We start from the raw sequence: 23,031 nt of genomic DNA on the forward strand, positions 1-23,031 counted from the left end.
TTTTCTCCTCATTAGTGAGAGCTGGTCAGTCCTTCTTCATGTAAACCAATCTAAACACTTCATCAGTCTGTTTTAACAAAAACTGTTAACTCTGAATTGATTTTATTATTTCATTTTTAAGTTATTAACTGCCATTTATTTAAGTCATGTTCTTGCAAAGCTATCTTTCCTCCTTATGCAAAAGATGTGTGACCACTCTGGTATGGGAGATGCTCAATTTTTAATTAACAAAACATTGCCAGAATTAGATTGCCAATCCCAAAGAGATACTGAAATACTTTGCCATTTTTTTTGTAGTTCTTAGGTGGACTACTTTATACCCCTTTCCTTTACTTATCTAAATGAAGTATCAAAAGGTTACTTGGATCAAATTCAGAAACAATGCCAGTGTTAAATTAATGTTTTCAACCTCTCAACATCCTTAGTAACCAAGCTTTGCAACACAGTGTAAAGAAGATTACTGCAGTTCTAGGAATGGTAATAAGTTTTATATCTTGTACGGGACACCAGCTGGCATGTTATTATGGTGGGATGCCAAAACACTGTCCAAAATATTAACTGGTACATTCCCAACATGGAATGATGATAACTGAGCATGATAACATGCTTTAATTTAAAAACAGACCTCCTGGATACTAGTTAACAGCCAACATCATATGCTGCCATATTGCAAACTGCCACAGTGTTTCCTGGGAGTTATTCAACAATCGGCCCTGTCAGCAGAGAAACCTGTGTCTGCTCAGGGGAGCTATAACAAAGCGACCTCAATACTGTTAAACTGGAAGTGCTTCCCAATTGGTATCAGAATAATACTGGAAGCACTCCAAGGTCAGTCCTTAAAAGGTGGTTCTTAGCTCTTGTCTAGGGAAGCCTGAAGCTGGGAGCAGAGTAATGAAAAGATTCGACATGGAAAAGATAAAGTTGAGCCCAGTATAAAAGTGTGATCAAAGCAGTAGAATGTAGGACGAAGTATCACTGGGATTTTATTTATACTGGGCAGTCACCTAATCGGAACTCCAGAGGGTTTATACTGTTGTTTAGGAAGGCCCAAAAAGGGATAGTGTTTGTTATTTTGTCTTGTTTACTAGTGATACTGTCTGTGATTCTGTTATACCTTTTCTTCAACTTTTGCTGTCTGAATAAATATCCTTTATTTCTACACTATCTGAACTTCCTGGTTTAATTATAAATTTGGTCACCTCAGTGGGCCAAAATAGACTGTTATGCCATTAAATGTAACATTTGTGGAATGGAAGTTAAAATCTATTGCTAGCTTCTGTGTGAAAATCTGCATGTTCTCTGTATGGCTAGGTATTATTATAACAGATAAATAAATGTGCTTACATAAAGTAGGGCTGCCAGAGTGGAATGCAGTTCTTGGCTATTTTATCGTCCAATTAAGATGTCAAACGTATGACAAGTTTTCTGATAAACTTAATTAAAAATATAAGAAACGACTTGAATTTCTAATTTCCGTTGTAATCAACAAATTGTGTAAGAATGTTCTGTGACCTTTGGATGAAACTGAGCTTATTTTTTCTGTTTCTTTGAAGATTTCTGTTATAAAAATGCAACTGACCCACAGAGGGGGCTTTTTGTACTTAGAGCTCGGTAAGGCAAAAACCCTCTACTCATAATGTGTAAGAATAAAAAGAATTCTGCTTGTTTGAATTGGTTTCTGCCCACTGTTGTCTTGAACCTTCGTCCACACATTCAAGAGATGTGATTGCCTCAGACCAAAGCAGCACAGAACAGTGACCATTCTTCAGACTTATTGACTCTGCGTTTTCTTAGGAATTGATTCTACTTTAGTGGACAATTGGTTGAACCGCTTTACCTGATGGGCAGGAGTCAAAAGCCTGTCTAGTTAGGTTCATAGAGATTGCAAGTTTGGATGTTCTCTGTTATTTACACATTTACTTTCTCCCTGTTTTTATCTCTTACTCTTTTTTATTTACCTGTTTAATACATTTACTAATTTACTAAAATACTAATTTACATTTACATTATCCTGGGTAGGGTGCACACTATGACAGCAGCTTCTCTTTGTAACGTTATATTCATTTTATTTTCTTTCAGGGCTCATCATTCAGCACTCAACAGTCTGAGGCTTATAACCTCTTTCTTACAACTGCTGTAACAGAAGGCATCAAATTATGGGATTTAAGAACTTTAAGGTAGTATTTTTTTAACTTTTGTACAATTGTTAGACAAATTCTACTGCCTTATACTTGTCGACAACCAGGTTCAAATCCCATTAACTGCCTTTGTGGGGTCTGATAATTGTCCTGATGTCAGCTTGAGTTCTTCTTCTCTACTCTGGTTTTACTACCACAATCCAAAGATATGAGTAGTAGGTGAACAGAAATTCAAAAATAGCCACATATCAGTAAGAAAGTGAGCATGCGTATTTAGTGGTGCCCTGTCCAGGGGCTTGTTCTTGATTTGCAACCAGTGATGCAGCGATAGACTTTGACCTAACACATCCCTCAATCAGAGTAAATGTGTTTCAGAATGGTTGTATTAAAGACAATAGCATTATTTGTTGATTATCTATACCTGTTGCAATGTGGCAATAGATAATAATTGTTGACCTATCATGTCAGTCATGATTCATTTTATTTGCAAATTATCACAGGAGTTTTGCTAGTTCACCCATGTTTTTCCTGCCTGTGGTCAACTTGTATGTGTTGACATTGTTGGCTTCTGTCATTGGATTGCTGGTGTCAAGACATGACATGTAATTCCACGATTTGTATTTAAAAATATTTTATATTGAGCAGAGACAAACTAAGTTACTTTACAGAACTTTTTTTTCTGTTGTATTAAGAAGTGGAATATCCCGTTATTACTGCTTTTGCATGACTGTATCTCATAGTTAAATCAGTTTCTCACAGTTAAAATGGCCCTAGCTTGTAGCATTATATGTGTACAGTATCTTTCCTGCAAAAGCAATCGCTTACCACTACATCCTGCTGTATTTCCATTGCCATTTGCTGGTTGCATAGCTGCATTCTCTGTAGCCTGTTTGCTCAGGAACACATTTTAAAAGTTAAGCAAATTATAACTAAGATTAACAAATATTTTATTTGATTTTATTATAAATAAGAATGTAATACAGATCTGGAGATCTTTGACAAGCCTATAAATGACATTTAAGGAAAAGCACTCACAATTAATAATTCCTTATTTTCAGTCTCAAACCATGGGAAATACTGTGTCAGCTTTATGTTTTAAGAAGTTTATTTCTCTGGAAAAAATTATTTCACTTTTCCAGGAAAGGCATGTTTATTTCGTTATAGCATGAACAATGTATCCATTGAAAAGTCTTTACATTGTTGAAGGAAATATAATGTTATTCTGTGTAATTTGATGATACTGTTGTTATTTTTTCAACAATTAATAACACAGTTATGAACTTTTCAATGTACTTGTGTTTACTGTAACTGCGTATTTAAAATATAGTAGTTATTTGTAAATCATAAAATATTGAACAAATCTTTATCTTGGCCGCCAATTGAAGATGAAACAGACAAGCAAACAAATGGTTGTTAACAATTTTATTGTCACCACTATTCCTTGACAAAATTATTTACATTTGAAGTATCTTTGTTTGACCCATGTTAGAATTATTTTATATGTAAATATACTTTAATATTTAGTAAGGAAAAATTAGCTGGCAATCTGTATGAGGAACTTAATAAACGTACGTATATATCTAAATCTTCTTTAATATAATACAATGGCATTTCTAATTATAAAAAAATATTAATGAGGTTCTTTTGCTTTTTGTTTTACTATAATCTTAGAGATGGTGTTTAGTACAGTAGTCCAATAAATGTGCTTCTCAGATGATATTTATGACTAGCCAGAAGAAAACTACAGTATGTTGTTGAGGCCAAAACTGACTCACTCTCCTGAACGGTAGAGGGGGACAGCACAGGGATTTTCTTGCATACAGAAGATCTGCATACTTGAAACTTTGTAAACTTTGAAGTTCATTCATGGTTTAATTAAAATTAGACTGAACATTTGCAAATCACAATTTATTTTTTTCAAAAATAAATCCGCACTAAAAGGGTCCAAACTGTACTTGTTAAATGGGAATAGTCATGGTTTTCTGTCACCTAATAGCAAAAATTACATTTTCATGTGTGGAATTTGACAAAATCGTGTAGTGAAATGATGCAGTTAATTGCATAAACTGCAAGGTTTTTTTTTACTATTAAAAGACTGAAAAATGTGACTGTCTCCCTTTTAATGTTTCACAACACATTTACAGTATGTTGAACTGTAAGCAATTTGAACCTGGATACTCCACTAAATGGTCAAACTATAGCAATGCAGAGAGTGGGAAGAGGGATCAGACATTAAATAACAGCAACTTATTTATACTGAACAACAGATCATAGATTTCAGAAACAAAGGTGCTCTAAAAACTGATGCCACTTACAGTGTAAATAGATCTGCCTTTCACTTTTATTTTGGCAAAAATATTTTGTTATTGGAAGTTGCACTCCTCAACATTTTACCTAAAGGTCAAGCCCAAGCATATAAAGAAGTAGGAGCAGATCAACTTTAAATGTTTTTGTTTTTTCACTGATCATAGGAATTTTTCATCAGGTCGATATTTTTTGTTACAGAAAAGGATGTTGATTCTTAAGATACTAGCTACCTTTTCAAAACAAAAGCATTTACATGTAAAAGTCACACTGTGTATCTTTTCCTAGCATGAAAGGACACTGAATGCTAAATCGAGTAATGGAAGAATAAATATTGGCTTTCATATTTAATGTTCCACTAGCCCCAAATTCATGATCAGCTATATGGTAGCACCAACAGTAGTGCAGTCTATTACTTGACTAAAGTAACACAAGATCTAGGTAGTATGATGCCAGAAACACCTTGTTAATTATTTAGTGTGTTCTGCCTTTTGTTTTTGCTTGTATTCAATTTTGCTTCCTTTTAATAATACTTTATTATGCTGATGTACATTGTAATTGCATATATCCATTTTTTTTTCCTAAAGACTACCATTTTGTGTGGTTGTCTACATGGACACTGCCATTTTGGAACTGCTAATTTGATTAGTTGCCTGGAACGTGGTGGCCATGCGCAGTAAATTATGTCTGAACTCCAGTTTTAAGATATATTAAACAATTTCTTGTTTTTTTTATTTGACAAACGGTTCTATCATTCTAAAGGGGTGTTTGTATAGGGTGGTCCAGATCCAATTATGCAATCTTCATTACGCTATAACTTGCTTTATTACATAGAAAATCACCAGAAAAATCCCGGACCATCGAGAAGCGTGCGAACTGACGACATGAAGAATCGTCTTGGCGGCGAACTGGAATCGTCCCCGCATAAATCAAAGTCATCCAGACGATCTGCATCTGCATAATTAGATCTGGACCACCCTGTACACAAAATATTTACTGAATGTTTTAAAAATTTAATTTAGAATAAAGATAACAAGAAGCCATGCCTTAGTAGTCATAGAATAGGAGTATGTAATAGACAGAAGATATCAACCAGAGTGTAACCTAGAGAGATGGTCTTAGTTTCCGTATGAAAATGACAAAAAGAACTGCCTCTGTAAATAAGAAGTGTGCCACATGGGACGAACTTATTATTAATTCCAGGTCAGTAGTGGTGAGAATAGACATCCTTAATAGGGTCTGTGCATAGTGTAGTCTTGGCTAAAAGAGCACTGTATGAGCAAGGGTGTACTTAGTGGCTGAAGCCCCAGCTGTCTAGTGCAAATGCTTTGGTTGACAATCCTTGAGTATAGTAAGCAGAAACGTGAACACACAGGTTTAATAGATAGTCTGTGCATAGTGTACTCTTGAGTGAAGCAGCATTATAGGTAAAGGTGTACGTTAGTGACTGAAACCTCAACTGCCTTGTTGGCTCACTATGGCTGACAATCCTTTCCAGGTAAAACCGTAATATATTTCTGCAGTTTGGCATATATGATCCCACATAGCAAAGATCCTAATGTTTGGGGACAGTGTGAAAACCAAAGCATTTTCTACAATATGGCATTGCCTGTGTTCAGTATTTCTTTAGAGCAATGCTCTTTTTTACCCTTTTGAATTCTATTCTATTATTTACATTTGCTTGTATTGTACCCTGGGATAGAAGTGGGCTGGTACAAAGCATATTGAAATCTGACCTCTAAGGGAACACTTTAGTTCTCTGCAATATTACATGTATTTTACCACCAAGCTGTACCCAACCGTTCATCACCATATACCACAAATTGGACTATTTATTTTGTGGAATCACACATGTCCTTTGTAGACCTAAAAATGCTCATGGCTTACCCTACAAGCTGGTGAGATAATGGTGGACTGTTGTCACTGTTAGAAACAGGTCCTGCTGACTAAAATTAACATCTGAGGACAACCACTGCTGTCGAAGTGATAAACTTGCTCATTTGATCAGTCTGGGATGGCCAGTCAGAATGTATCATTAAAGATACTTAAACTTTGACCTGCTTACTTTTTTATAGGTACACCTAATGATTCTTTTTTTTTCTTTATAAAAAGCCTTTCCCTACTACCTGCTATGTGAAAGTTATATAAAAGTGCACATAAATTGATTGATACCTTTACAAGAATTTGATTTTATGTGGCCTTTTGAACTGTTTCTTTTACCATCAAAAGAGTAGCATACTTGGCATGTAATTTTTGTGTATAGTTTATTGCGATCAAGGCCTTTAGTTGCTAAGAGATGAGGCTTTCCACAGGGAAATCCTGCCCACTTAAACATGGATTTTGCCAGGTGGTCCTGCATCACTGCAGCTGCTACTATAGCAAGCCAAGCCTTTCGCAAACACACACCTTATGTTAATAAAAGAGTGATAAATATGAAATGGATGTTTGGGTGATTTCTGTAAATTAAACAGGAAATTACTATAACGCAGAATAGTGAAGGAATCTGGAAATCCATAATTGACCATTTTTATTCCATACTATAAATATTTGCTTATTTGAGTGAAAAGTAAACATTCAGTCTCCAGGTGTGAAAAATCTTTTTGCCGCCCAACCACCATCACCTGAAGGTATTTAAACATGTAACAAGGGTCAGTTGTTCTAAATTCTTCCACTGCATGTCAACCTTATCCTACACATCTGACCTATTTTGGACTTTACCCTCAGGGTTGGTTTGTTGGCACACTAGTTCCATCACTGCACCCAAAGCAATAAACCCATATAATCAGGTAAAAAAACTAGTAATTTGTTCAGCTGTCTGTCCTTTCTCTGGAAAAGACTGAGCCTAATGCTTCCCATCTGGATGCTCGTACTGCAGGAAAAAAGAGAAACTAAACCAGAATCCGCACTACGCATTACATATGACTTTCTACTTCATGTTTTCGGAGGGATTTCTCTGCTGCCTTACTCACATAGTCGATAGTTTTATTCCTTGCCTCTTTTCCCATCATTAACCCTGTCCCAATACTAAACTGAAGGTGTAGTAGTTATAGAAGGTAAGATTTTGGCATTATTTGATTCAAAACAAAATAGATTTGGCCAGACACAGGAGAGTTAAAAGCAGTGAAAGTGGTCTATTAATATTATGTTATATAAGAGTTACCTGTCCAGTTAGGAGAGACCACAGCAAAGCCAATGATGCTTTGTTTTTGTCCATTCTCTGTGAATGCTATTGCAATTGTAACATTCAATAAGCTCTTGTATGTGAGTTACTTGTACTTTCACTGTTGTCTAGTTGATATCTTCATTATTGTCACAGCACATCCATTTGAGGTACGCCTTTAAACTGAAGAACAGGAGGTAGTCACATACAGTAAGGTCCAGTCTGAAGAGTAGGGTTGGTTAGGCACCTTATGAAATCCCCAGTTCCATAGGTGGCCTTTTGACACTAGTGCAATGAGACCAAAGCATTGTTATCAAACAGACAAAGTAAATGATAACATACATTCCTTACTGACTTTCTCTAAATGAGTTCCAAAAATGCCAAAACAAATCAGTGTAAAATTGACCAGCTACATGGCCCTTTTTAATCATGTAATAAATATGGATTATATCCCATAACATCTTCAAGTTATGCACACGATTTTGCTTGCATTGAATTTCTTTAGTATTGGAGAATCACCTTGATTCTGGTGTTTTGATTGGTATTTGGGACACAGTTTCACCCTCAGCTATGAAACTCTAAATTTCTCATAGACTGAATTCATTAGCTAACGGTCTAATTTGAATATTGGATGGTACAGTATGATTCCAATTTAAGGAGTTAATATTCTGAACACCCAACATGCACAATGTTTAAGTTTTTATATAGAAATGGATTCAGTAGACATATAATGTTTCCCTATTATACTGTAGGTGCTAATTCTTGCACCATCACTCTACAATTCCCCATTATGATTCACCGCAAAGTCATGGAAGGCAATTGACAGTCAGACCTTGTGTCACCATCAACGAAATTCCTGCTATGACAGAATATTACATTCCATCTCTTGACTGAGGTATATAAAGGGTACACATTAACTAGGTCAGAGTGAATCTCAAAAGTCATATTGTCTTCTAGCATTAGAAATTCAGTGATGCAATGATAATTGGTTTTCCAGTTTTTGACATCCATTTTAACTTTTCCTGTAAAGAGAAAGATGTACAATAATCCACAAATGCTAGAAACATACAATTAAAATATTTTAGTACGCATGAACTAACCCTTGGCTACTTTCAATCCTTGGTACTGTAGAATACCATTTTTAGGTACAGACTCAAAACTTTTCAATCACACCTAATTTTTGTGTTTATTGAATATGTGGCAGGGGTCTTCTGAATATATTCTTATATCATTGTCCCATAATAACAAGTAGAGTGTTCCTAGCTTCTAATGCTAATGAAGTTGAAATTTGTCAGGAGATACTCAGTTCCACAAATTGTGGGAGCCTAGAACTTGTGCTTAAGTTATTCATTATGTGTAATCACGTTTTTATTTTACATTTAGTGTTTACATTACAAAGGACAATCTAAAGCAATATTCTGACACTTTTGACTACACTGTCAGTTGAATTTATAATAACTGTATTTCGGAACTATAAAACGTAGCCACCTTTTTAGGTAAACCTCTTCCATTTTAATAGTGGAATCTCTTATCAGCTATCTTCCATGATTGGTGAGCACAGTTATAAGCAATCAGTCAAATCTCACTAACACTGACAGTAAAATCATGACAGCAGACCTTTCTTGAAGATTATGTTTGTAAAGGGCCATTTTAAGTGAACTTTAGTTCATGATCAGTTACTCATCTTTTTTACTTAGTTTAATTTTATAGAAGTTTGCAGCAAAGGGTGGCTGGAAAGGAGTAGTTTGAATGTGTTTTTATTTACAAAATGGAATAAGTGTATTAGTAATCTAAGTAATGTTCAAGATTTATCCAGTTGTGTCTAATTCTCTTTATTGCTAAGCTACATGTTAAATGTAAAAGATATTACATGCTTATAACATGATGTAACCTGGGGGGGGGGTGCCACTGAGCCCCAAACCACAGACACAGTAATGCCCAAACACACTTCCAGCTCAAATTAAAGGATTTTATCCTCATCCCACACCTTTTCTGCAAGAACACCAGCCACCATATACAAATACAGATTTTCTCTTTCCATCTTCAAGAGAATGTTGCCTGCTGCATCCTGACTCTCTGTTAAAATCAACCTGTGTACGTTTTCCAGTCTCATGTCAAAGCTGTTGGTAGCACTTCCGGGTCATGCGGAAACTAGGACAGTCCTTCTCTGGTGGTTCCCAAAGACTCCAACAGGGTTGCGTTTCCCTGCACGTGTCTTAATCAGGTTTAGCGCTGACAAACACTGCCACCTGGCATATGGAGGAATGACCTGGTCCTGGTAAGCCTGTTCATTCACTCATTCCATTATGGCCTCTTGGCTGGATATGAAAACTTCCTTTATTCCAGCCAAGATGCCTGTCCTTCCTGCCTGGTACCTACAATATACAACATACCAATTCCAAGATCCAAAGTATATAATCATATTCAATATTGTTTTTCTTTAATTGTTGAACATTTTTCTCATTTCCACATAGTGTATCATAGAAGGGTTGGTGCAACAAGCCACAAAATATAGTATAAAACCTTAAATATTTGAAGACATAAATATAGCCTTGATACCTCACATGTATGTCCTCCACACACTGAACAAATTTCTTGTCCACACTTTATACATAATGCATGTTGCAATATACTTCAACTGAAATACTTTATGTTAGCAAAACATTTATCTTGGCAACCTAAATATTTTGGTACTAAGGAAGATTTTGTTCATTTCAGAAGCAAATAGTCTAAAATGCTTTTGATATCTCCATATTAATTTACATAATTGTACATTTCTGTCGACATTAAACTAAAACTTTTTTAACTTTATTAAGAAAAAATATGTATAACTGTGCCAGTGGGTTTAAGCTAGGAAGTCACTCAATAAGATTCATTTTCAGAACTGCCACCTCCATCAGATTCAATTCCTTATGTGAAAATATATTAAATTAAATTAAAATTCATGGAGGTATCATATTTCTTTACTGTTGTAGTTTTCTGCAACACATAAATTAAAATTACACATGACTAGCCCCTTCTTGAGGCATTGTTTCCTTCTAGGTTGAGATCTTTGTGCTTCTGCCCAAACTAGATGGATTCCTAAGTGGGCCTGTACTATCACTAGTCCCAGTATGATGTCTGGCTATTTTCTTTCCTTGTCTAGTTCTCTGTATCATATGCTTATCTACAGTTTTTCTTTATCTGTTTTTCCCTTGTTCATCACTCCTATTAATAAAGCAACTTTTCTTAATGCAATGAACAGGGTTTAGATGATAACAATACAAAAATATTAGGGACAAAATAATAATCTTTACAGCCTTCTGGGCATAATCAATCAAAGGTTCCACCCTGTCTACTAGGTAGTGTGGGTGAGTGGCCCACTTGCTTCCATTTATATATAATTATTATTTATTCTTTCATGCTTACTCATTCTCTTTTTTTCCTTTTCTGTCTGGCCTGACCTCCTTCTTCAGTTGTAGTATGTTAATCAGTAGATCTCCTGACTCCAAGTACACCTGGCATATGGTTTTGAAGGCCTTTTAAATCCCGGTAAGGTACTGCTTCCAGGTGAAGCCATTGGCTTCAGTGGCAGCAAAAGGGTAGGGATGTCCTGGGGTCTGTCCTGACAGACCTACCCTCAGTGGCCTCAAGTGACACTCACTCTTGAACCCACTTCAGGCCTCCCACCACCCTCGACTTACACTGGTGCACCAGGGGTCTTTTGCTCCAGGGTTCCATACACAGCATCAAAGCATACAGTTCTCTATCGATGATGGCTTATTGTCATTGACAGTGATAGTACTGCCTGTGTACATGTCACCTGTCCTGCACTATGGTGATATTTTTGTAATTGCAGTTCCTGCCAAGCCCCCTTTCAACATCTTTCTTAGTTTACTATAACTTTAGCTGTTCTCAGTGACCAGATTATACACACAAATTCAATGGTTATTCTCTATTGTATACCTTCTTTACCCACTCTAAGTAGTTTTAAAGTTAGTCAAACTAGAAGTATAGCGATCAAACCTAAGTTGTTGAATAAAGATCCCAGAAACATCAGCAAAGATGCATTTATTTAAATATGATTAAGAATAATTGTTTTGGCCAATTATTTCAGAGCAAAAATAGTTGGTAGTGAGCCTTGTTTATTGTGGAAATGTTTGGCTTCAGAGTTATAGGAATTTATTTCATCCTGGCATTATAACAATGATGGAATTGTTTCCATTATTTCTTTATTGTTCTAATTAGAATGGCTTAAGTCTGAATGGAAAGTGAAAAAGAGAGAGCGTCAGACAGACAGGCAGGCAGGCAGGCAGGCAGGCAGACAGAACAGGAGGTTAACTAAGTACTTGTGTGATACTTTGTGATGGGGAAATGGGCCAGTCAACCCATCTGATTGACAGGGGTTCATGATTGTCTGGGTAGGCCCAGAGTGGGCAGTAGAGTCTTTTAGCTTTCAATTTATTTGAACTTTGTGGTCTACCTTTAAGTTGCCTTACTTTGACTAGTTTAGTACATAAAAATGTAATACTTTTTTCACATTTTGCATCCTGTGTATTGTTCTAGATATGAAGAGTGATCATGTCAAATTGTATTTGTTACACTTTTAAACTAATATAGATATTTTTATAGTTGCCACATACTTATGTGTCTAGTTGTCAACTGCCAATTACTTGTAAACAGATTTGCAATCATTTACTATTTGACTTTTTTAGAAAGAGGTTGAGAAATTAGTGTGTCATTTCACTATATATATATATATATATATATATATATATATATATATATATATATATATATATATATATATATATATATATATATATATATATATATATATATAAAATATGGGTGGCACGGTGCTGCAGTGGTAGCGCTGCTGCCTCGCAGTTAGGAGACCCGGGTTTGCTTCCTGGGTCCTCCTTGCGTGGAGTTTGCATGTTCTCCCCGTGTCTGCGTGGGTTTCCTCCGGGCGCTCCGGTTTCCTCCCACAGTCCAGGTTAGGTGGATTGGCGATTCTAAATTGACCCTAGTGTGTGCTTGGTGTGTCCTGCAGTGGGTTGGCACCCTGCCTGGGATTGGTTCCTGCCTTGTGCCCTGTGTTGGCTGGGATTGGCTCCAGCAGACCCCCATGACCCTGTGTTCGGATTCAGTGGGTTGGATAATGGATGGATGGATGGATATAAATAATTCTGATTTCTTTTCATCTATCATGTAATTATATAGATTCTTCATTTAGGTCTTATTTGAAAGCTTATAACCTGATATGTTCTTGAAATTCAAAAATGTTAGGCAGTGACAACCTGGTTGGTACTTTACTGATGGGCAGAAAAGTTTATTGTAATTAAAGTACAGTTCCCACAAGCCCATCTATTGATAATCCCCCCATGACATGGTACATATGTGTTCAGAATTCTTAATCAAGTGCATGCTCTTGTATTTGTATAAAATGGGTGGAGAGTTTATTGTTGTTTATGTCTTGCCTTATGCAGCATTTTATTTTAGGACCATAGGTCTGTATGTTTCACTTCTGCTTTATTGAGCTGTTGAAAAGGAAACTCATGTGTGAAAGTAAGTCGGAGAATCGTTTTAGTTCAAGAAGAGGTGCCACGTCCTTTTTTACAGCTGTGGAAGCAAACAAACATTTGATATAGATAATAGTCAGTCCCTTACCTGCTCTGTGTCTTTGGCAGTCTTGCATAAACAGACTGCTACAAGTCTTGGCACATAATTTTGTTGGGTTGAGATCAGGTATATAAATTCCCATTTCAAAATCACAAATTATTTTTAAGATGACCAATTCCTTAATAGATTTTATGGAATGTTTACAACAATTGTCAATGCTAAAAAAACTGGCCACTACAAAAAATGACTTTTTCTTTTAAGTCATTCCAGTAGAACCAGGAGTATACAGTATGTTGTGAGTCACTGTCATACTATAAAATAATAATTAATAATTTTCCAAGCTGCAAGTCTTTTTCATACACAAGTGTTTTTGTAGGTCCTAATAGAGATAAATCACCATTGCATAATAGTACCAATATCACGTTTCATAATAGTGTTCTCAAAATGATTGTGCTACACTTACAATGATCATTATACTTGGCAATAAGATCGCCAAAGTACATGTTGGTTTTCAGAGCACAGAATCATCTCCAATATGGTCTCAAAGTCCCTCTTTAAGAAATAGGTTTAGTTGCTTTACTTCCTTGTGTCCTAAGGTCTTTGGTATTCCTGTTTGTACTTGGCTTCAGTCTCTTCTTATCATTTTTTACTCAACAACTCAATTAGCAAAGTGGTGTGATTAGCAGACTGATTGTGAGCTAGGTTGTCTCACAGGAGGTGTGGCGCATGTTCCAAGTGCAGTATATCAAAATCTGGCCTTTTCCATAAGCAGCAGTTGAGTGTTTGGAGCAAATCTTATTTGATCCAGCAAACTGTTTTGTACGAATGCCTGAGAAATCAGTTCTTTTCTCCAGTTTCATAACGTGTGTTGTGACAATGTTGACAATGAAGCATTTTTTCGATGATTTTTTATCCCAGGCCTGGTGAGATATGGTAATCCCAAGATAGAGTAAAAGTAAAAGAAAGAAGCATATATGGTATTAAGAATTAAAAAGAATGCTTTTGTTTAGATTCTTTCTAGAATAGCCTACTGTTCTTCTTTCATGTATAATGTTGACTTCAAAATAAATTTGTAGTGATCCTAAAATAAAATTTTAAATAAGAATTTAAACAATGTTATAAGATAAACAGAAAGACAGCATTTACATAAAAAGTGCAGACCATATATATTGTGTTGTTGGTCAGTTAATTACTAGAATTAGCCATTGGCACCAGACACTTAATTTTCTTTTTGATGGCCAGACACGATAACTTACAGTATTTGGCTGACATTAGTGGTCAGACAATGGAAGTCTAGCCCAGCTCAATAACATTTCAGCTCTGTCTGAGATTAGTTAAACATGTTGTTCCAAATTAATTTTATGTATATACTTTTATATAGATTTATGATATAAAATATGACTCAAGGAGGAACATTTAAAATCAGCACATTTATTTCTTTGGATGTGGTTATTTCCAATGTTTTATTCATTAAGTGTTGTGAAATCAGTCCAAGATCAGACCCTGCCATATTTTTTATGAGTTATTTATTTGTTGCTTATGTAAGAAATTTTTACACCTAACCAAAATTATACTTGCTCTTTTTTTTTTTTTTTTTTTTTAAACCAGGCCTCGACCTTAGTTCTGATTCTTTGAAATGAATGGCACACATGCATACTGGTCCTAAAATAGAACATAATTTTCATCTATGATTTAATTGCAGATTAGAAAAAAATCCATCAGTCTATTTTGCTTCTCTTTTATTTTCTCCATCTCTTTAACTAATCATTTATTTATTAATTTCTCAGGTCATTGTCTTTATAGAAAGCTCCTCCTTTCTCATTATGTCTCACTTATTCACAAGCAGGTAACACACGTATGGCACTAGAGGTAGGGGCTCAGTTGCCATACTTTATACATTTAGGGAAAGGCATTTTAAATATCTTATTCAAGATGTAGTGAGAACTTCTACCAATTTTAAAATCACTCCATATCCTTTTCAACTTTCTCTAATTTCACGCCTTACCTAATTGACCCCCTACATCACGGGTGTCAAACTCCAGTCCTGGAGGGGTTCAGTGGCTGCAGGTTTTCATTCTGACCATCTTCTTCATTAGTGACCATTTTTGGCTGCTAATTAACATCTTTTTCTTTAGTTTTAATTAACTTCACTCAGGCCCCTTAGTTATCTCTTTTTCCTTAATTAGCAGCTAAACAATAATGAGACACAAAACAAGCCTCCACATGACCAGCTCACCTGTGTCCATCACACAATATGTGAAAATAAAGAAAGGTGGAGGTCTCAATAAAACATTTTAACTGTGTCCTTAGAATAAACAGAAAATCAACAGTTTTGGGAATGTCTGCTGTGGTAGAATGAGAGCAGCAACAAGCTGTGGAATTAAATAACGAGTTTAATGAACAGCAAGAATTGACTTCTCATTAAGAAACTGGTTGAAGTGAAATTGGTTGGAGTTTGATGTTTGAGTTTAGCGCGTCATCTTTTGGCTCGTTTCACATCTCATTTCTGTTGGGCTGTCATTTAATAAAGAAACAAATCAATTCAGAGGTCTGGATCCTTAAAAACAGGGCCATTAAAATAAAGAGAAAGGAAGTTAACTCTTTCAGGGCTGATGTCGACTTTTGTCAAAATTCAGGGGTAGAGGACGGTAATCAGCTGTAAACTGCAACAAAACTCACCCTTACATTATAGTTTGACTCTCTTTGCTAGAAGGAATGTTAGGCCTTATTCACACGGGCGTTAAGTTTTTGGATAAACGAACTTGCTCTGAACGTCCTAGACGTTTAAGTTGCATTTTGTGGTGGCGATCGATTGACTTCTACACCGGCGTTCGTTTGTCTCTGTCTAACGCCAGCCTGCAGCCCAAATTGTAGTTTGTGTGTTAACCTGTGGAGGCAGTGTCGGGAACTGGATATGAAAGCCCTTGTCGTTTTATTTGAGGTGCCTCCTTTCAATATGGACCATTTTGCTATGTTAGATATTAATCTTCTTGTTTTAAAAATACTCGTAATACGGCGACGTAGGGAGAGAAAAATCGCCCGCTACTGGGTTCATCCTCTGACTGCACACCGTCGGGTTAAAGGAAGTTTTTTTGTGCTTTATGAAGAAATGCGAAAATTTCCGCGCAAGTTTTTTTAATTACTGTCGGATGTCGGTTTCCACTTTTAATTGTCTGCTGCAGCTGGTGCAATGCCACATTGCACGCCGATCAACCAATTTGCGACTTGGTGTTAGCCTCGAAGAGAGACTACTTGTCACTTTGAGGAAAGGAAACAGTAGTCGAGTGTGCGCTTACACCGGTGTTATGCACTGAAATGCCCCCGTCCCCCCGGCTCCTCCAAAGCGTAAAATAAACGCGCAGAAAACGAACTAGAAGCGGTTTCCTTGCGTTATTTGGGTTTTGAACGCCAAGAAAAAGCCGCATGCAACGTTTTTTTGATGCCGTATAAATGCGCAGCCGGACAAACGCACGTCACCAAAGCCCGTGTGAACACTCTCATTGACTCCTACGTGTAGAAAACACTCGGCTCTTGATCGCCGCTCGGTTTTAACGCCCGTGTGAACAATTACATAGCTTTGTTGATTTAACTTCGATTCCCTACGCATGCCTGAGTAGCGAAGAGCAAATAACCTCTAAAATGGCATCGACATCTGGCGAGAGACCAAAGCGAACATACAAAGCAAAATCCTCCATGGATGTTTTATGTAATTTCGTTGAATAGGACTCTGACTTGTTGGACTCTGAGTTTGATGCAGGTGATCTGAAGATGGATATTGAAAATGAAAGTGAGGTACCAGCATCATCTGATTGGTCGCCAGCTGATCGTGGTGCTGAACACTTTCGTGTAGCTGATGCGTCTATAGCAGTGTTTGCCTGGGAGGACCACCACTTATGATGACAGGAGGTACAAACCATATTGCGTCACACTGCGACCGCCACCCACCTACTGTGTGAAGCCAAGCAGGCAGCCGGCTCACCTTGCATTCCTAATGATTATCGAGATGCACCAGCGCAGCCACTGCTGCCAGAGATGCCGAACATACGACAACAGCAGCTACATCACATAGCAACAGACGTTTTATGTTGATTTATGTGTGAAACCAGTGCACTGTGTGCTTTTCAGAAAAAATATTCAGCCCTCAAAGAGTTAATTAGCAGTGAATCCTGGTCAATGATTAGGAAAAGGGTTAGAATGAAAACCTGCAGACACTGCGGCCCTCCAGACCCGGAGTTCGACACTCCCTGAAAAATGACATCTCTCTCTGATATCACTGCAGCCCACTTCCTTCTCAATGCAACCTACTCACCATAACTTTCTAAGACTTCTTTTACTGGCATTTCTCCTTTAATTAGAGCATTACTTGTTTTTTCCTTTTTAGAGCTTTTATGCAATCCTCAGACTTACTGAACCTTACTCACTCACCTCCATTTTAGTTTAACTTTTCAGAATATTTTTTATGTTAGTTTAATGTGGAAGTGGTAAACATCTGGTTTTAGAAAAACACATGTCTTCAGAAAAGGTGTTTCATAAAATATAGTTCTAAACTGAGCATTCCAAAGTTAGATTCCCTGATTGCTACATGATATATACCATACTTATATATGGTACAGTATTTTGAAATTTTTAATTTTAATGTTCATGGTGCAGTAGTGCATAACACATAAATGTACTTTCATACAGGGGCTGTGGCCTACCTTGGCATCACTTGTGTGAGGCTAGAGACAGCCCTGGATATCTCAGGGCCTTCTCACACCAACGACAACACAACAAGACCAATTTGGAATTGCCTGTTAGTCTAACATTTGAAGATGTTGCAGGAAAACCCCATGTGGACATAGGGACATTTATACACTACTTCAGAAATGACAAGGCATGGGATTTAAACCCTGAATGCAGGATCAATGAGGCAGTAGTACTAACCGATGTGCTGCCAATAATACCGTTACAGTGCAATAGTTCAGTGAATTATGGCTCTGTGTTACTTGTATCACTCAGCCAAGCTGCTATCTGTATTTAGATTTACATTTAGCGTATATACTCACATATAAGTTGGGTCTTGAAACCTGAAAAATCGATCATAAAATCAGACCCTTACTTATACGCCCGTTCAAAAATGCGACACTTACATTTTTTTTTACATCTTCTTGCTTCCTGTAATCTTGCACGTTTCTTAGACACATTGAATTTTGTTGCAGCAGCACAGTTACCAGTTTCTTTTGCCACTTCAACGACCTTTCATTTAAAACCTGCTTCTTGTTTTCTTCGGATCGAACACTCCATCGTAGATAAGGGATACCCTTACAATAAAGGTGTATGAGGGTGTGAGATACAAAAAACACAAAACAGTGCAAATGTCGCTTCAGAATAGTTTGGGTATTACCGTGTGGTCACTTAGGCACAATAGAGAGAGAGAGAGAGAGATGAGGATAGGAGCACATGCTGATACAGCGCATTGCCACACCCACATAGAAAAAAAAGGCAGCGTGCTCCTTCCCTCAGGTGGGTGTTAGCATATCATAATCTCTTGGACCAATAGCGTGAGTCTTCCACATTCGAAAATATCGGAAATTATATGGTAAAATCAAACCCTGACTTATCCGTGGGAGAACTTAAACGTGAGTATATATGGTACATGTATTTATTTTATTGAAGCTTTTATCCAAAATGACTTACAACATTTAAGATACAATTGGTTACATTTCTTTTGTAATTCCAATTGGAGCACAGGTAGGTGAAGTGACTTACTTGGGGTCGCACACAGTCAGTGGTGAGATCTGACCCCACAACCTCATGATTTAAAGTCCAAAGCCTTAACCATTTATGGATATGGAATTCTCTTTCTCTGTCTGCATGTTTTTTTTACCCAGTATCCAGTCTTGCTCGCACTACTTTATGACATGACTCTAAAATGTCCCTCTATGAAGTTTGGTGGGAATGCGTTGATTATTGGTGTGCAATGGGCTGCCCCTTTGTCCAGTTCCGGACCCTGCCTTATACTTACTACTGCTGCAATAGGCTCCTACCCTAAAGTGTCATTCAGTGGGTGCACAGTTATTTTTATTGTATATTTAATTATATTAAAACCTGTTCTTGAGTTTGTTATTTCAGTGTTCAAACAAAAGTTGTATATTGACTAAAGAATTAAGGAGATGTCCATAAGTAAAAATTTCAACTTTTACATTACCAATTTATTTTTTCTTTGTAAAAATGTGCTTGTCCAGGTAATTAATCTGGAAACAAGATGTCCACTTGTTGTTCCTCTGTTGCTTATTTCTGTCCCTGTAAAAAATTTGATTTTTTTGTGTACTCACAGTTCTACCAAACATGAATGGTGGCAAAGTGACATTATATGGAAAACTTGAAATGAACATACCCACTCTATACATTGAAAATGCCAAAAGTGTATAAATTTCAGAAATCAACATCCAAAAACACCCTTTATGTTATATTTAGAAACAAAACACATTTAGTAATTGTTTTGCTGGTGTTAAAATACAGACTGTTTTTTTTAATCTTATTGCAAATCCACAAACATGCACAAATGTCAGAACAAAAATTGAAGGACTCAACACTCAGGCATGAGCTTGAATTGTAATACTGGTTCACACATACAAGCAGCTATATAAACAAGGAGAAAATCATTATCAGATCAAGAATATCTTGTTCAAAGGCAGAAATAGTAACAAGAGCAAATTTCTTGTCTGTTGTTAAGTTCAGCTCTCTATTTGTGCCCAGATGTCTTGGTTTTCACAGAAGACATCCAAAGGTTGCATAAAATTTCTAAACATCAGTTCAATAGACAGCAAGAATAAGATTATTTAGCCTTTTCATTTGTTTACAAAAATTAGCTGAAAAATATGTTGTTACCATAAATACCCCTTCTTGTCTTCATTTCTTTCTGTATCAGAAAATTTATCAAGTTATTGGTTATACATATTTTTAAAAAATCTTTCAAATTTATCCAGTGCTGTTATTTGTTTATGGACATTTACATGTGTGACCTAGCCATATATCTTAAAAATCTTTTTTATATAGTGGCTTAATATTCCAACATTCCAACTAAAGTTAAATATATTTATATAGGTGTGTAAATACAGGCTAAATCTCTGTGTCAAAAAATACATGTAGTAAGAAATGTACGTATATATGCCTACTTGATATTGAGTACTTACTAAAATAATAGCTTCAAAGACACTTTATGCAGGAAATCACTTTCACAGACCTTACCTAGGACTAAGGTTTATGCTCATACACACATTGCACTTTTCTAATAATATTATTTTTATCAAAAAGCCATATGGCATTGATGGAAAAGAAGTCATCAAATAGTTTGTAGTTCTTGAACCAATTGTAAGGTAAATGTGGCATGCAGTGCGTTGCTTAAACAAACTGGCCTGGTCATTTGACTAAGAAATAAGTTGACACTGTAGCCTTACACAACTTCAGGTCAGCATCCCTATGCAAAATATTTTTTATTATAATAAGATTTTAAATTTGCTTAGTAAAATGATCTTAAATAAAAGTTTTATATAATACATGTTAGATTACTGAATATTATTCTTAATTACCATTGCTGCACATTTGAAATAGCAACAAATGTTAGCACAACCACAAACATCAGACAGTTTTTCACTATAATTTACACTTATGTCATAGTGAAGTAATACCATCCATCCATCCATCCATTATCCAACCCACTACATCCTAACTACAGCGTCACGGGGGTCTGCTGGAGCCGATCCCAGCCAACACAAGGCAGGAAACAAATCCCGGGCAGTAATACCTTATATTTTTTTTAATTTTATTTTATAAAGACAGTATCAACTGTCAGTGATAAATTTTGTGGTGTATAAGTGAAATGAGTGATGATATTATGAAGAGAGTTACTTTGCAGTTCAAATGTTTAAAATCAGTTGGCATTTTTTTCAAGTGGCGTCAAGTGAAAAATAAATTTTAGTTTAAAAAGTCATTGCTCCTAGTTGGGAAATTAAGCTCAGCTTATTTTACAGTAACAATGTAGGAACTGCCATTACCATTGCCAAATCATGAGGATAACTGTGTACGGTGGTAATATTACAATGGAAATTTATCAAATCAGACTTCAAATAACCAGATGGTTAAGTCAAAGAGTTTATGTTATGTTTTATGTTTCATCCCTTGTGCATTGGTTAATATAAGTTCCTTCAAAATAATACCTGCATGCTTAATACAGCAGAAATCTCCACTATGACTTGATTAAGTAAAAGTATGATGCTGGATATACAGTATCTGGCTGGTGTACTCTCAAGAGTACCAGGCTTGCTGAATGGAAAATGCAAAGCTTTCCTGAATCTTTTGAAAATCTCAGAAGGTATTTAAGATGTGCTGATGATAAAGTAAGCAGTTTACAATGCACTTCTCTTCTAGAGAAAAGTGAAATGCTGTATTTCTACATCTAAGGCACAGTCTAACAGTAAATCATGTTTAAATTAACTAGGGTATTACGAAAATTAGTATCAAACAGTTTAGGAAGAATAATAATAATCAGCTACTGTAAAGGTCTAAAATCAACAGCTAATGCTTTTCCGGTATCAGATCAAGTTTGGGAGCTTTTTTAAGAAGCAACAGAAGCAATCTTTCTGCTTTTTTTAAGAAAATGAAGGTCATAGGAAAGAAGAATTTCAAAATTTTCATTACGTTTCTTTATAGAGTGATGCCGATTTAGTGAATAAAACTCAATATGATAAACTCATTTGTTTATTGGAACTTTAGAAAAATATTGTCAAGCCAGGTTTTGCATAATTTAAAGAGCCCATTTTTATAAAGTATTGTTGCCGTTGCCTTTATTAACATCTTAGAATAATCTGTAGTTCATTATTACTGTGGGAGGGTGGTAAAATGGTTTTGCTTTAATATGTCTAGATAATGAATTTAACATCCATGTCTAGCCTTATGATATATTTATTTCCTTGTCTTTTATTTACTTTGGCAAAGAGTGCACATTCTCCTCACATATGAGTAAATCCCACGGTATGCCAAATTAGGACTTGTTGATAGGAATTCACTGTATATAGTGAATCTGCATCTGCCTTTCTCATTGTTATACCTATAGAGGCAATGTGTTTTTACATTTTATGGTATGCAAATAGAAACAGTATTATGCTGGTTTCCTAAATGCACTATCTTGTGTACATTGTGCATTTTTAAAATTCTTTATTCTTCTAAATAATGTGAACAGTTCTGTTTAATTTTTCTGTTCTTTAGAATTGAGTGTGGGTGTATGCATGACTATGTCTGGTGGTGAACCGGTACCTATCAAGGGTGGGCAACATGCCATGCGTACTATGTAGGCTTCCTCTGACTCAAATACTGGATTAACTGGATTAGTTTAGAAAAATAAATAGATAGAGAGGCAGGGTTTCTAAAAAAAAAACCTTCCTACTTGATGTGTTGTTAGAGCATTTTGACTCTTAAAATATTATATTTACTTTAACACATTTAATTTAATTTTGTTTTCTGTATAGTTTAACAGATTATGCTATTAATTTTATATTTACGGTATCAACTTTTAGAACTCTCATATAGATTGATTAGGGGTGTCTGTCAGGTTTCTTTTAGTGATCTGTCAGTCTAACTTACTATTACAAACAATCCTGGAGTTTTTCTTAGGGTTTTTTGCATGAACTTTTGGGAACTGGAAGCATTACTGAACAAGTGGTATTAGATAAGGTGATTTGTGATTACTGTTGAATAAGGCATGTATTGCATGTTGGGTGGATATGCAATTAAGAATTTCACAGTAATCTGTACCTGTGATAACAGTGCTAATACTACTACTCCCAA

At 35.9% G+C, this 23,031-nt stretch overlaps 1 protein-coding gene across 4 annotated transcripts in view; it reads left to right on the plus strand.

Moving 5' to 3' along the window:
• Positions 1 to 23,031, plus strand: part of wdr27 (WD repeat domain 27) — a 332,022-nt gene that overhangs the window by 195,756 nt on the left and 113,235 nt on the right. For all 4 annotated transcript variants that reach the window (XM_039738896.1, XM_039738897.1, XM_039738898.1 and 1 more), the window contains exon 22: positions 2,080 to 2,177. In XM_039738896.1, coding sequence (XP_039594830.1) covers positions 2,080 to 2,177 — 98 coding nt within the window. The remainder of the gene's footprint in view (positions 1 to 2,079; positions 2,178 to 23,031) is intronic.

The sequence above is a fragment of the Polypterus senegalus genome, chromosome 16 (genome assembly GCF_016835505.1).
Source record: "Polypterus senegalus isolate Bchr_013 chromosome 16, ASM1683550v1, whole genome shotgun sequence".
Classification (NCBI taxonomy): domain Eukaryota; kingdom Metazoa; phylum Chordata; class Cladistia; order Polypteriformes; family Polypteridae; genus Polypterus; species Polypterus senegalus.